We start from the raw sequence: 15,144 nt of genomic DNA, 5'->3' as shown, positions 1-15,144 counted from the left end.
GCTCGAATGGAGCTGTTTCATGGAGTTGCTGTTTCACACGTAGCATTGTGAAATAACATCAACAGGACATTAAATGAGCATGTTAAAACACTGTCAGGAGCGATCTGTGAGCTTTCAGGAATGTGATCAAACTAGATGATCATCTGAGAATCACTGAGAACTTAGCTGTATGGATTGAACAAGAATAATGAGCCCAATAATGAGGTTAGTGAGGAGATGGCTTGAGAAGAGATGAGGTGACAAAAGAAGAGAAAAAAGATTACAGGAGACTAGAGGAGAGGAACTGAAGTGAAGTCATCCATCCTGTTGTGGAAGCAGAGGATTCTGATCTGTTCACATGCCTGTGTGATTCAAGATTTGTCATAATGCCTTCCAGAACATCAGAACACGACTGTACAAAACAGAGAGAGCGCTCAGATGTCCATCTAAATGCTTCTGATTCCGTCTGCATCCACACAGACATTACATAACACAATAAGCCACAGGTAAATATGAAGAAATAACCAAATGGTGGCAACAGCAATGCAAAGAAAGCATCAATGTTCAATGAATGATTAAATGCATTAAGTCAGTAAAATTATATGTTATATATATATATATATATATATATATATATATATATATATATATATATATATATATATATATATATATATATATATATCTGTATGTGTGTGTGTGTATATATATATATATAAATAGGCTATTATATTGATTTTAAATATGATTAATCTGATCAGAAATGTTAAAGCTGCAACTATGTATACAGGATCTATCAATTCAATGATCACAAGAGATGCAAGAGATAAAAATTCACAGATTGAATTAATAACACATTTACATTTATTTCTATTCATTTAACAGAGGCTTTTATCTAAAGTGACTTGCAAATGAGTTGACCGGGCGAGCACAGACTGCGTCAGTGCAGAACATGCATTAGTTATTTAAGTGCTCACTGCTTCGAAACACTCACAGCTCAATGTTAAAGCGATAAAACACCAAAGGCCATGCATTCAAACAGTTTTATAAAGTTTAAGGGGGTGTTAGGCATGACACATCACAGCAAAATGATTTTCTAAATCAGCAACCTGATTTGTTTTCCAACTAAAATATTGAAACATTTTCAAGCACACGTTTCCAGATACTGTACGTTTTAGTTTTTCTTACTAGATTTCCATTATACTGGAGCATAAATGTCACTGATTTGTTAGATTAATGCCTGACAAACTATTTCAAAACAAAACATCTAACTGTAGAAGAAAAATAACATTAATTCAAGAAATATTCCCCAAAAATGTCTTAATTATAATTTAACTTGTAATTCCATTTTTTGTATGAAAATTATAGATATTAATTTTTAGCAAGTACTCTCCCTTCAGTAAATTGCAAATATCTCCCTCTGCCCATTGAACCAAGTAAACATGCTAAAAGATGCCTATAAAATGTTTGAAATTATTGATTTCAAATATATGAAGTTATATACTTATATTTGTAAAACATAATTACTCTTTTTATCATTAGAAATTGCAACAACAAAAATTCCATTTAGGTATCAGTACAGATATTCGCTAAATTAACCTCGATCATTCTTGCAGATTGGAAAGAAAATCACCCTCAACCACTAAAAACACAAATTTGCTTGTCTAATAAATTTTACTTAAGAAAATTATATATTTTTATTGAACAAGAAGACAAAATACTGATTAAAATTAGTTTTTTGTAATAAAATGATGATAAAACTTACATTCATTGATTAACTTAATTACACTGTAAAGTTTGCTTGTTTGATTGATTGATTGATTGATTGATTGATTGATTGATTGATTGATTGATTGATTGATGTAAATAAAAGTAAGATTTCTGGATTGCAATGACACTGAATGTGGTTCATTTAACGGTTTGATCTTCACTGGACTGTTGTTGATATCATGCCTGAAGTGAACTCAGATGTGTTGAGATATGTCACGGCCAGCAGACAGGCAGTGCTGAGTGTTCAGTGAACTCTTTCCAGAGCTGTAGATCTCTCAACTCACTTCAAACAGTGAGTTCTGTTCTCCCTGAGGCCTCAGACAAGAGACAAGCCTTTGATACAGAATATCACTATACTGTGACTATACTACACACCTGATACCCTGCTATGAGAACGGAAAAATAATAGAGGTCAAGTGATAAACACACACAGTAAATGATCAACACACACAGTTGACCCCAAACAGACTAACAATTGACAGTGTAAGCATTTTGTGTACAGATAGTTTTTTCTTAAACAGGTATATTAAATATTTATATTTATGATAATTCTGTCATCATTTACTCATATCATGCCTTTATAAATTTGCTTGGTTCCCCTTGACTTTCCCGGAATTTTTTGGCCATACAAATCTCATGCGGTTATTTTAAATACATTTTAATATGCACATAATAAAACATTTTAGCATGTGGACAACTAATATTGTTTAATGGTGTATTTTTTTTTTTTTTGCCATTTTTTGGAGTTAAAATCAATGAGCCACAAAAGTCATGATATGCTGAGAAAAAAAAAAAAAAAAAAGTTTTAACAAAATAATGACAACAACAATATAATAAAATATATTAAAGTCAATATAACGATATACTGCAATAGCCAATAAAATGTCATAATTTTAACATTTAAGGGGTGGTTTCCTGCGCTAGACTGAACACAGACTGAACACAAGGAAAATTAAAGTTTAATTACTGAGAAAGTCCTTAAAAAAACAGTTCACACTTAAATGAAAATTCTGTCACCAATTAGCGACAGACAAAAATTTAAGCTGATATGCACAAAAAAAGTGCCTACTTTTCATGCTTGTTACTTAAATAAACATGAAAGTGTGCACAGTACAAATTCTAACAATGACTGTTCCTCACACAGAGATATCCATGGACCACTTTTAAGTTGGTTTTATTAGTATTTTTGGAGCTTTACAGTCCCTGTTCACCAATTACATTCATGGTTTTTGTCCTTTCATGTTCCATGACAGAAAAGAATAAGTCATACAGGTTTGGAACAGAATGAGAGTCAAACACTTACGACAGAATCTTCATATTTGGGTGACCTTTTCATTTAACGGATGTTGTAGCTGAAGACTAAAATCCACCCAAAAGTACTGGCAGTCCAAACAGGGCGGCTAATAAATCAATTTTCTGTAATGCAGTAAAACAGACTAGAGAACAGTAGTGTCGCAGGTCAACACAAGCCCCTACTGACACTCTAAAGTGAAACGCTAATTTCCCTATAGTCCACATTTACACTCATGAGTCTGATGAGATGCTGTATGAGTGCTGAAAAACACACAAACACACATCCCGAGCACAGAGATGCTATTGTGTCTCCACACCCAAAAGCAGTTGTGCTGCTGGCCTCTTCCAGATTCCAATAGGGGATATTTATGGGGAATCAGACATATTTATTAAGGAGGAACAGGAAGGGCTGGCCACGGTGACCTGAACTACAGACATCAGACCAGGGCTGGGTTGTTTCATGTGTAGTTTAACATCCAGTGAGGAAATCTGACATTACATTGCACTTGTCAGCACACGTACTGTATATTCATTCCACATAAAACTGTCCTGAAAAATCAATATCTGCTTTTAATTTGAATAAATAAAGGAAGAAAATTAAAATAAATTTGTTACAAATAAAAAAATATATATATATTTTATTTTTATTTTATTTTATTGTAAAGCATAAACTTTAAAATTTGTTAGATTTTGAACAAGAAAAATTGAATTATGTTTAACTATTTAGATGTGAAACTCTCAATAATAAAAGCAATTTTGCCTCTCAAATACATTTACCAGGTTTAGATATTTAAAAATATTTTAAAGGAAAATATTTTATAAGACAAATATTTAGAAGCTAGAACATTTCTTTAATAAAAAAAAAATTATACTGATTAAGATATATTAGAAAATGTGTTTGTTTGTAGATCAGGAATCACTATTATCAGTACTGAACCAGGTTCATTAGTAACATTTTATTGCTCAAATTTGCTTCACTAAACATGCAGGATTTCAGCCCCGTTTGACTGTATAAAACTAGAGTGTAATTTTTCCAAACTACCATTTCCTGCATTTGAGCAATAAATTGCAAAGTTATAAACAAATATAGATAAAACTGTAGACTAAGGTGGAGACCAGGCCACCTGAGATGAATCTGGACTGAAAGTCTCCAGACATTCTGCTATGTACACAAACAGATAAGTGTGGGTGGATCTCAGCTCCTAAGCAGCTATTCTAACTGAGGAGAGCAATGTCAGGACAAAGGTGGGGATAGTCAAAGTTTTAAAGGTGAAATTTCTTTTTCACACTTATACAACTGCACACACACACACACACACAAAACTTCAGTTAAATGTAAATTACCACCACTGTGAGTATCAGTCTCAAATGTTAACTACTGGAACTACATAACGAGCTCCCAAAATGCAAAAATGGTGACATTACACCTGTTTATTACTTAAGATGCATCAAATGGCAAATGGCTTTCTATCATGAAGGCATAAAAAGAGATGCAAAGAATATGTCAATAATAATGGTTTCAAACGACACCAAAAGTGCACACACACACACACAAAAAAAAACAATGAACAGCAAAGAAAAAGTGAGAATGAAAACACAAAAGAAAGCAAAACTGCAAAAGACAGAACAAAAATGTAAAATAGACAAAGAAATAGTGAAACTGAAAGAAAGAAAGAAAGAAAGAAAGAAAGAAAGAAAGAAAGAAAGAAAGAAAGAAAGAAAGAAAGAAAGAATGTCATGTAGCAGAGCGAGAGAGCTGGACAGACTGTTGCCACACAGAGCCGCAGGGGATTCTGAGAAAATCATCTTTTATTCTGAAGGTCTTTCAGTGTGCAGTCTGCTATTAGCATGACAAAAACAGCACTTTGCCATCCAAAATCCCCTGTTTTCTGAACCTTTGCTCCTTTCAACTCTCTCCGTCTCTCTGTGTCACACTCTCAGTTTCTTTAACCACATATATCCCTGTTCAAACCTCCAAAGTACACAGGATCAATATTTCCATTCTCTTTCTCTGCGCTGAAACTAACACAGCAGATTCCACTTGTGGTTTTCTGCAAAATCACAATAGGAAATGAAATATTTCTCACCATCTGGGAAAAAGAAATTCATAACTTTATCAGGGTGAAATAAGATTGAATATAAGAGAGAGAGAGAGTTTATGATCTTTCCTTATCGGTAATCTTCCATAAATGATTTCATTCTTCTGTCTGTTTAAAGGCAAGTCAGAAATAAGCGCTCTGATATTACTGTACATAGATCAGGAATGGAATGGGAACAATCAAACCCAGAACAATAAAATTGCTGCATTTTAACGAAATAAAAAGATTTTCTATTATACATGATATTTCTTATATGTACGTTTCCCATTCAAACAACAACAAAAAAAATAATAATAATACTCATCATCATCATCATAATAATCATAATAATAATAATAATAATAGTGAAACCAGAATGACAGTATGTTGTCATTTTTCGAGAATTAAAAAATGTATTAACATTTTTTATTAAGATGCACAGATGCACAAAAAGAAAGAGTAAAGGAAATAAGATAATAAGATAAGGCAAAAGAAAGAAAGAGTGAAAGAAATTACTTGAAGCTTTATTTTAATAAATACAATAAATATTAAGTATATTAAGTAAATACTAGTAGTACTAATACCAGTTAAATTACCAATAAAATAATAATTATTATTTATTATAACTATTCAATTTATTTGTATTTATTTATTTTCATTAGGGTTTCATTATTGTTATTATTATTATTATTAATATTATTCACATTAATGTTTTTCAATAAAAATCCTTGTTTTATCTTGTGAAAATAACATACTAATGCATAACCTTGAACCACTTGTACATAACGCAATTCAAAATCAATTCATCGATTGATAAACTGGATTATTTTCATTATAATTCAAAATGAATGCAAATTTCATTTAAAAGTGTTTATGACACAGATGTGTTTGTCGTGTGTGTTAAAGCCACTGTGTATATACAGTATGTGTGTGTGTGTGTGTGTGTGTGTGTGTGTGTGTGTGTGTGTGTGTGTGTATAAGGCCATGATGTTCTCACCCATGTTTACTGATGGCACCAGTTCACAAGAATCTGTTAGTTCAATCAGCACAGATTCAATCTACAAGCCCCTGCCAGTCATCATTTCTTCTCCTTAATTCTTCACTTCCCATCAGAATCAGCCTTACTTCCACATGTGACGTATAAATTCCCTTCCTCCTCAGCCAAAGCTGTTAAACTCATCTAAAATCTGCTCTAGGTGCTGCTAATTAGGCGGAAGTTTCATCTGTTAGTTAATTTTTGAAGAACATCAGGATCACTTTGATGAGCTGTTTAATTCACATCAGATAAAGAAGCATCTGCCCTTGTTTCCTGCCACATTGTTAATGCATGACTGCTCCATCAGGTCTTTCAGAATGAGAACAGAACATCTCAAACAACAACAGCAATATGCTTCTAAAGACATAAGCACATTTCTTCAGACTGTCTACAGTGGGTCGACAACACTGCCTGATTTGATAAGCATTGGAAAAGTTGTAATTTCATAAAAAATCATACAAAAATCAATACATGCAAAAATGGATAATGATATCAGATATTATGAGGACTGTAACTAACGATTATTTTGGTTATCAAGTAATCAGTTGATTATTCTGATGATTAATCGAGTAATCTTATTTTCTTCTTTTAAATTAGTAATTAAAATAGAGCTTAGTGAAGCATAAAATAAATATGAGCAATGAGGCATTAATAATGGGTTCAAATAAAATATCCAAAGCAAGTAATCATATGATTGAAAAAAAAATACTAAGTGTAATAAAACAATATTAATCATAACTTATGTACAGTATCAAATGCCTGCAGAGGGCACAATTGTTTTACATTTTATTTTACAGCACAATCCAATCAATGTTTAATATTGACTAAACAACATTTCATTCAAAAGTCCACTTGATCATTAATATTTGGCTACTTCTTTATGATAGAAATGCTATAGCCACTGTCATTTCTCTAACAAGAACATGTGGACATCAGAACATGCAAACTCAGAGTTAGCATCTTATAAAGATGATGTATTCTTCTCTCCTGGTGTAGGTTTATAGAATGGTGCATACTGTTCCCAGATGAACGAAGCAACTCCGACTCATTAAATATGCAAAGATGGAGTTTGAGACAGTCCGCATGTGTAAATGATAACAGTTTATGTGGAGCAGCATTTACTGTGAATGTAGTAACTGAGATGTACATAACCTACACGCATAGAAATAAAATGCATATTAAACCTGCAGCACATATATTTATTTAATTAAATCACAGTCTTGATGAATTAATTATAGCTCTATGCTTTATTCTTGCTTTATTATATATATATATATATATATATATATATATATATATATATATATATATATATATATATATATATATATATATATTTATGCAGTTTTAGTTTTAAATGTTTAAGTTGCGTCGTCAAACAGCTGAAATAAAATAAATTTAAGTTTTTATATTTAATCATAGAATGTAGGTAAAAGTAACAAAAATTGTTTTTTTTTATGTTTAACTTTTTTATTAACTTTCAATACATCATCTTTTGTGTTTCAAAGAAGAAACAAACATGAAACTGATCTAAATGATGACACAATTGTTATTTTTAGGTGAACTATCCCTTTACGATGTCATAGATGTTTGCAGTAGTGTCACCAAATCATGATATTTCTCACCATGTTGAAGAGCTCAAGTATGTTTTTGGCATCCATAAGCACAGGGTCAGCACCTCTGACCCTTACTTCTTGATTCTGTCTTTGAGCATGAACTCCACTGCCCACCACCCTCGAAGTATAACTGAGAGAAAGAGAGAGAGAAAGAGAGAGAGAAAGACACAAACATTAAGAGATATGCTGTGATTTGCACCATGAAGCCCCATCAGAAATAGACTTTTGGTTGTAGTCCCCTGGAAGTATAAATATTCAATCTACTGTTTGGCAAGAAAGTTAACTGCTTTCCCAAAAGTCCTAAACACCTGCACACACACAAACACAAGCCATCTAATTACAAGAGCAGTATACCTCTTTCTCTCTCTTATTACCATGCTGTTCCAAAAGAGTGATTTCTAATGCTTGAAATGAACCCATGGTCTATCTCCACACAAACTAACATTAAAGTGACTTGTCCAAAAGCACAAAAGAAGTTGCTCCCGAATCATTCTTACAGTTTATAAGCCACAAACACTTCCACTATGGTGAAAAGTATATGATGTGTGTGTGTGCTCTTTTTTTGTGACATATCAGGACACAACTCTGTATAATGACATGGGTATGACACAGGTATTACAAGGAGAGGGTGACTTATGAGGACATAACCCATGTCCCCATTTTTCAAAACGCTTATAAATCATACAGAATGAGTTTTTTTTTTTTTTTTGAGAAAGTAAAAATGCAAAGTTTCCTGTGAGGGTTAGGGTTAGGTGTAGGGTTGGTCTAAGGTGATAGAATAAACAGTTTGTACAGTATAAAAACCATTACGCCCATGGGATGTCCCCACTTTTCACAAAAACACCTCTCTCTGTGTGTGTGTGTGTGTGTGTGTGTGTGCGCGCGTGTGGTTGGGTGGGTCGTCAATCATTTCTGGCACGGAATTGAGTTATGAAGTTGCAAAACGAGCTTCCCAATGTCTTTCAATAAATCAATTTCAATGCTGTAAACACATTGCAATCCAAAATCTATTTGAATTCTACATGGATTTATTATATATAATTCAGCTGTATATAATATCATCCCTCTCTGACAGATGCCTCATCTGATTATTGTCTTTTACTAAATATATCCCAGAACACCTGGTGTGTTGATAATCTTAATATTATAATCTATAATCTATAGTACACAATCTGTAAAATAGCAGCTCCGCATCATACACAATTAAAACGCTATTATTTTGAATTTAGACGTCTAAAATTGTTTTCTTTATGGTCAGCCTTTACTCTCTCTCTCTCTCTCTCTCTCTCTCACATCATTTAACAACTAGTATTTGCTCCAGTCTGGACAGCCTTTATTGCAGGATCATTTTGCATTGCTGTAATCTGTTCTCTCTCTCAGAAAGAGAAGTATGAAGAGATGTTTTGCTAATAGAGGCCAGCCACAGTCTAGCAGCCTTGGTTTTTGGATTTATTTCTCATTCATTTCCTCAACTAAAACTGAATGAAATCTAGCAAACACCAAAGAAACTACAAATAAAACAAAGTGAAAACTAAACTAATGAAAAATACATTTGGAAAAATAAAACAGTCTAATAAACATACACAGCTCAGACAGCCTTATATGTAGAATATACAAACTCAACGATGGAAATAAAAACACATTTTTGAATAAAACACATTAAAAAGAATCTCTGAGAGGATGCTGTCTGATTCCCAGCATGAAGCAACTCAGCATCGCAAACATCCCATAATCACTGTGTTCGCAGATTTCCATGGAAACAGAGATGATTACAAAAGCTCTGAAAAATTAATGACGGAGCATGAAACACACATGTAAATGCTTCTGGTTTTGAAATTTGAAACAATACAAAACAGAAGCTAATGATTTTGGGAACTGGGTTGCAGATCTATCCGCATTCTTAAACATCTAAAATGTTTTAAAGCCTTATGATGCCACAAAATAACATTTTAAGTTCTATTTGGTCTTTAGAAAACTGAGAAAATTCTAATATGTTTCAAAAGATTAAACGACAACCTCCAACGGAACATCAAGAAGCTAAATGACCAACTCATTAACTCGAGAAAAAAATAATAATGCTTTTAGAAATTGCTGCAAAGAATCATTAAAAAACACTATAAAAGTGTGGAATTTCTCCATCTTCTCATATGTTTTAAAGCAAAACAAACCAAAAAGAAAAGTAAAAATTGTAACAACGTTACGGAGTATTTGTGTGAGAGAGGGAAGAAAAAAAGAAACAAGACCTTAGATTGCAAACAGCAGAGCTGCTCTGTAATTAATGGAGCGGCAGAGAGTGAATGAGAACCACTAGAATGTGCAAATCTGATCTGGATAAATTAGAGGTTTGGAGTATGATAAACTGGCAGAGAGAGCCGTGACACAGACATGGAAATTACAAGCTCGGAGTCCTCGAACTTTCTCAGAACACGCTGCTCCGCTGTCTGTGGAACGGACAGCTCTTTTGTCCTCCATACAGTTCTCTCAGAACAGAGACACAATGGCAGCCTCCATGAGGACAAACCAGACAGAAAACAGCAATCACACACTTCTGAAGATGATCTGCTTTGAAAAGATTTGTGCTCGACGGAGGGTATCATACATTTGAAGTGAGATGTCAAAGAATCCAAATCTATCAATCCATCCACCTCTTCATTTTCTAACTAATATGTATCTATACATCTATACATTGATCTAACCAACCATCTATTCATTCATCCATCTATCTATCCATCCATATCTAACCATCAGTCCATCTATCCAACCATTCATCCATCCATCCAACCAATCTATCCATCTAACATCTATCAAACCATCTATACAACCAACCATCCGTGGATTTAATTTTTTTTTTTAAGGTCCTTTATGAAAAATTGTCCAAATGGTCCACTATCATCAGCCACCTGCCAATCAAAGATCTTTCAGAAGTGATAATGAGTCAAACTGATGTCACTCTGTTTTAATAAACACAATATAGATTCGTCGCAAAAACAAAAAGATGCAACTCTCTAACCAACTGAAAATAAGTTTCTTTTTTCATGCCTTTATTGTTTCCCAAGGAAATGTATAAACACAGCTTTTTAGCCTAAGAAGTTTTAGGTGAAACCGAGAAGACATTGGGCCAACATGGTGAGGCAGGCAGGTTTATCACAGCACTGATTTATACAGGAACTCCGAAAACACAGGTCATGGATCTCAGATGAATATACGATCCAAATGAAAAGACTTTATGCCTCAGTTTAGTTTTAGCAGGAGACATGAACTGATCTCAGGCTGTGCAGTCTGCTAATGACTCGGTCATTGTGTTATTTAATGTGACCATCTGGTTGCTGGAAGGTTGTTTGCATCCAATCTTTTGAACCATGCCCAGACTAACAGAGGAAAATAAAAGACATTTGATGAGTTCACCTCTGGACCATCAGTCTCTGGTGAAGAAAAACAGGTATGATAACCCAACATTATCAGGAAATGTTTGGATTAAAAATGTGTCCATTTAAATCCATAATCTAGTTCATGGAGTGTGTGTGTTCACTGATGTGTGTGCACTTTGGATGGGATCCATGCAGAGCACTAATTCTGAGTATGGGTCACCATACATGTCACGTCACTTAAATAACACTTTAGAAACAAACAGACCTGCAGGCAGATCCAAAAACACATTTACACTGAGAACGGATGCAAATCAGTACAGACGGGAAACGTGCCAAATAAAATGAGATGCCTAAAATAGACAAAGATGTGAAGAGAAGGAATCCTATAGAGATGGAAAGATCAGAGATGGTGAGAGGATGAGCAAATGGTGGAGATAAACCACAGAATAGAGCCTGAGCCAAGCCTGCCGCCCCAAGGGATGATGGGAAAGCAGACTGTGGCAGGGACAGATGCCCATGTGGCCAACAGCTGTATCATATGTAGGCTTGTGTGTGTGTGTGTAGTTCCTCAAGATAAAGGTTATGGCACTGAGCTCAGTCCATGACACACACACATCAATGTTTCCGTACTGAACAGCAGCAGATATGAGTGTTGAGTGTTATTGAGTGCAACATCAATAACTCTCTCCATTAATGTTATGCAAAAGGGTGTACACACACACACACACACACACACACACACACAAACACCCACGCACACACACACACGGACACACACTGTGCATGATGGGATTAATATAAAGAGAAAGGGTGAGTGAAGGCTGGAGATTGTATCTGAGGTGAGATAAGGCTGACTGGGTCTGTTATCATCTGTGTTGGGGCTCGTTACAAGTCACCCTCCATAGTTCAGGCAGCGTGTGGAAGAAATACACCTCTTATTTGATTGAGCAGTGCAATGAAACACATACACACACTCACAGGGATAAATCTGATCTCTGTTTAGCCAATTATAATTAATACGCCCCACTCCTAAACTTATGTACAGAAAACAAGACAATTAGAGCCTTTGTGAAACAGGTTTCCTTATGTACTTTTTAATCACTATAATTGTTAGGGCATTTTTTTTTCTAAGAGGAAGCAGAATATTAAGCAATAATTCAGCAAAATGAACAGATGTGCGGTGGTTCGGGACGTGGCTGTGGGAATTCATCAAACGATGAAGAACAGCATTATAATCATGCACAAATCTAGCTACAAGCATTGAGGGTTAAGACACTGTGAGAAGTTTTAAAAAAGTACACTAGTAATTTACGTTCAGCCAAAATTAAATAATTCTTTCTTGATTTACGGACCATTATGTCTTTCCAAACCTCCATGAGGTGCATAACACACACACACACACACAAATTGTTCTCTTCCATTATCAGAACACGTTTTTCCTGTTTAACACTGTAAAGCTGACACAATCTGTATTGTATGAAACAAACCTTCTCATTGAAAGAGTTTTCTTTATTTTCATGACTATGAAAATTGTAGATTCACACTGAAGGCATCAAAACTATGAATTAACATGTGGAATTATATATGGAATTATATACATAACAAAAAAGTGTGAAACAACTGAAAATATGTCATATTCTGGGTTCTTCAAAGTAGCCATCTTTTGCTTTGATTACTGCTTTGCACACTCTTGGCATTCTCTTGATGAGCTTCAAGAGGAAGTCACCTGAAATGGTCTTCCAACAGTCTTGAAGGAGTTCCCCGATAGATGCTTAGCATTTGTTGGCCCTTTTGCCTTCTGTCTGCGGTCCAGCTTGGGTTCAGGTCCGGTGACTGTGGAGGCCAGGTCATCTGGTGTAGCAACCCATCACTCTCCTTCTTGGTCAAATAGCCATAGCCAGTGTGACTCTACAATTTTCATAGTCATGAAAATAAAAAAAACTCTTTGAATGAGAAGGTGTGTCCAAACTTTTGGTCTGTACTGTATATATATATATATATATACACATACACACACACACACACACACACACACACACACACACACACATATATATACTTTATATAAATAAAGAAACCTTCTGTAAACTGTAAAGTAGACAAACAAGAAAACGAGAGAGTAAGAGTACAGGAAGTGTTGGGAGGGGGGAGCATGAGATTCCGGATGAGCCCACTATAGCTCTAAATTAAGTGAAGGAAGTAGCTGTTTATGGGAACATTTACTGGTAAATCTGCCCCCAGTCTCTTAAACATGGTCACCAGTTCTGCATGTTCACTGTTAAAGCCTCTTCCCTGAAGCTTTTGGTGAGAAACCATCTTTATACACACACACTTTAGGCTGGCCGAGTGTGTGTGACCCTGTGAATATGGCCTTTAATTGGTCAGCAGTAGCGCCCCATGCAAAGAACTTTCTGTTCTTTGAACTCATCCCAGAGTTTTTAACATCTCTTACACTTTCACTGTTTCCATCATAATGATTCACAGGTCAGTGGCACACAGCAGTCAATGAGCTCCAGATAACACTGTAATAGGATTGTGTGTGTGTATGTGTGTGTGTGTGTGTGTGTGTGTATGGAGGTGAAAATCCACTGAGATGTGTTCTCATTTATTTCATAATTTCGGAAGCGAAACCTGGACCTCCCATTTGCGGGCTGACACACACCATCACACACACACATTTACAGTACACACACTAATCATTTAGATGCAGAGGATGATGTCACTGCCTGAGATTGCATCTCTCCCGTTCTATCTATAGTCATTCTGAGGCACTATTTCCAGCACTGGACTTAAAACACATTTCTGAAAATGCATGGACAAAGCTAGGGAACATTTAAACTGGACTCTCTACAGCAAGAGATGGACAGAGAGTGAAACAGACTGCACTGAATTGATCAAAAGTGACAGTAAAAACATGCCAAAAAAAGATACAATGTCACAATTTTATATATATTATTCATTATTTTAAATTGTAATAATATTTCACAGTATTTCTGTTTTCATGTATTTTTGATCAAATAAATGCAGCCTTGGTGAACAGTAGAGACAATCAGCAATTCGTGGAATAAATTGTATTAGACTGTCTAATCGGGTTTTATACTACTCTAAATATTTTAACAAATGTAGTATGTCATTTAAGTGCATACTAAGTTGAGTTTACATACTATATATCACAGAATTAATGCGCTATTCTGAACATAACGTATCTCTGTCTATTGCATTGAAAAGCATGAGCTTCAAATAAAACTACTCTTTAATGCCCCCTATGATGGTACATGAGTATTACACTCTCAAAAAAATTCACGATTTAGTTTTTTTCTTTAAATAAAGGGGGGGGGGATCAGTTAAGACTTGATAAACAACTTTATAACGTGTTTTCACACATTCAAACAACAAAAGTTTAAAACACACTTATGTAAGAGCTTGTCTCCACATCTGAATTAGCTACAATGTTATCTGATAGAATCCTGAAAAAACACAAACCAGAAACAATCCAATACTATAATCATATTCACTCTGCTCCAACTATACAGGCCAAGCACAGATGCTATACTGTTAATTCATTAAATCAATCACTCTAAATACAAAAGAATAGAAGTCTTTGTAACGCTTACATTATTAAGGTTGCTCTCTACCTCTTCCCCAGTGGGCTTTCCATCAACGTCATGCAGATCAATAACAAACTACCTCTGCATGCAGTCGATCTGAATGCAAATGCTTCTGTGCAATGAAAACTAGCTTTAGTACAGAGTTTAAATTCCTTGTCAACAAAAACACATTAAATATCTGTGAGATTTTCAAGTGCATTTACACCTCAACATATTAATTGATTTGAAATGTATTTGCAGAAGCAGAAATGATGACAGAGACTGAATGCCTTTTTGTCTTATTGTGTCCTTTTAGCAAAAACAGGCCAGATGTGCACAGCTTGTGCCAGCATCAAAGTGATGCCAGTGGCTTCAGGTTGGCACTGGCCGATGCCAGATGCTGAGTGGCCAAAATGT

At 34.7% G+C, this 15,144-nt stretch overlaps 1 protein-coding gene across 2 annotated transcripts in view; it reads right to left on the bottom strand.

Moving 5' to 3' along the window:
• LOC113081635 (glypican-5-like) overlaps positions 1-15,144 on the bottom strand; it is an 89,173-nt gene that overhangs the window by 27,525 nt on the left and 46,504 nt on the right. For both annotated transcript variants that reach the window (XM_026253651.1, XM_026253652.1), the window contains one exon: positions 7,782-7,902. In XM_026253651.1, coding sequence (XP_026109436.1) covers positions 7,782-7,902 — 121 coding nt within the window. The remainder of the gene's footprint in view (positions 1-7,781; positions 7,903-15,144) is intronic.

This window comes from Carassius auratus, unplaced genomic scaffold, assembly GCF_003368295.1.
Source record: "Carassius auratus strain Wakin unplaced genomic scaffold, ASM336829v1 scaf_tig00034704, whole genome shotgun sequence".
Lineage (NCBI taxonomy): Eukaryota > Metazoa > Chordata > Actinopteri > Cypriniformes > Cyprinidae > Carassius > Carassius auratus.
This window is presented reverse-complemented; position numbering and strand designations above follow the sequence as displayed.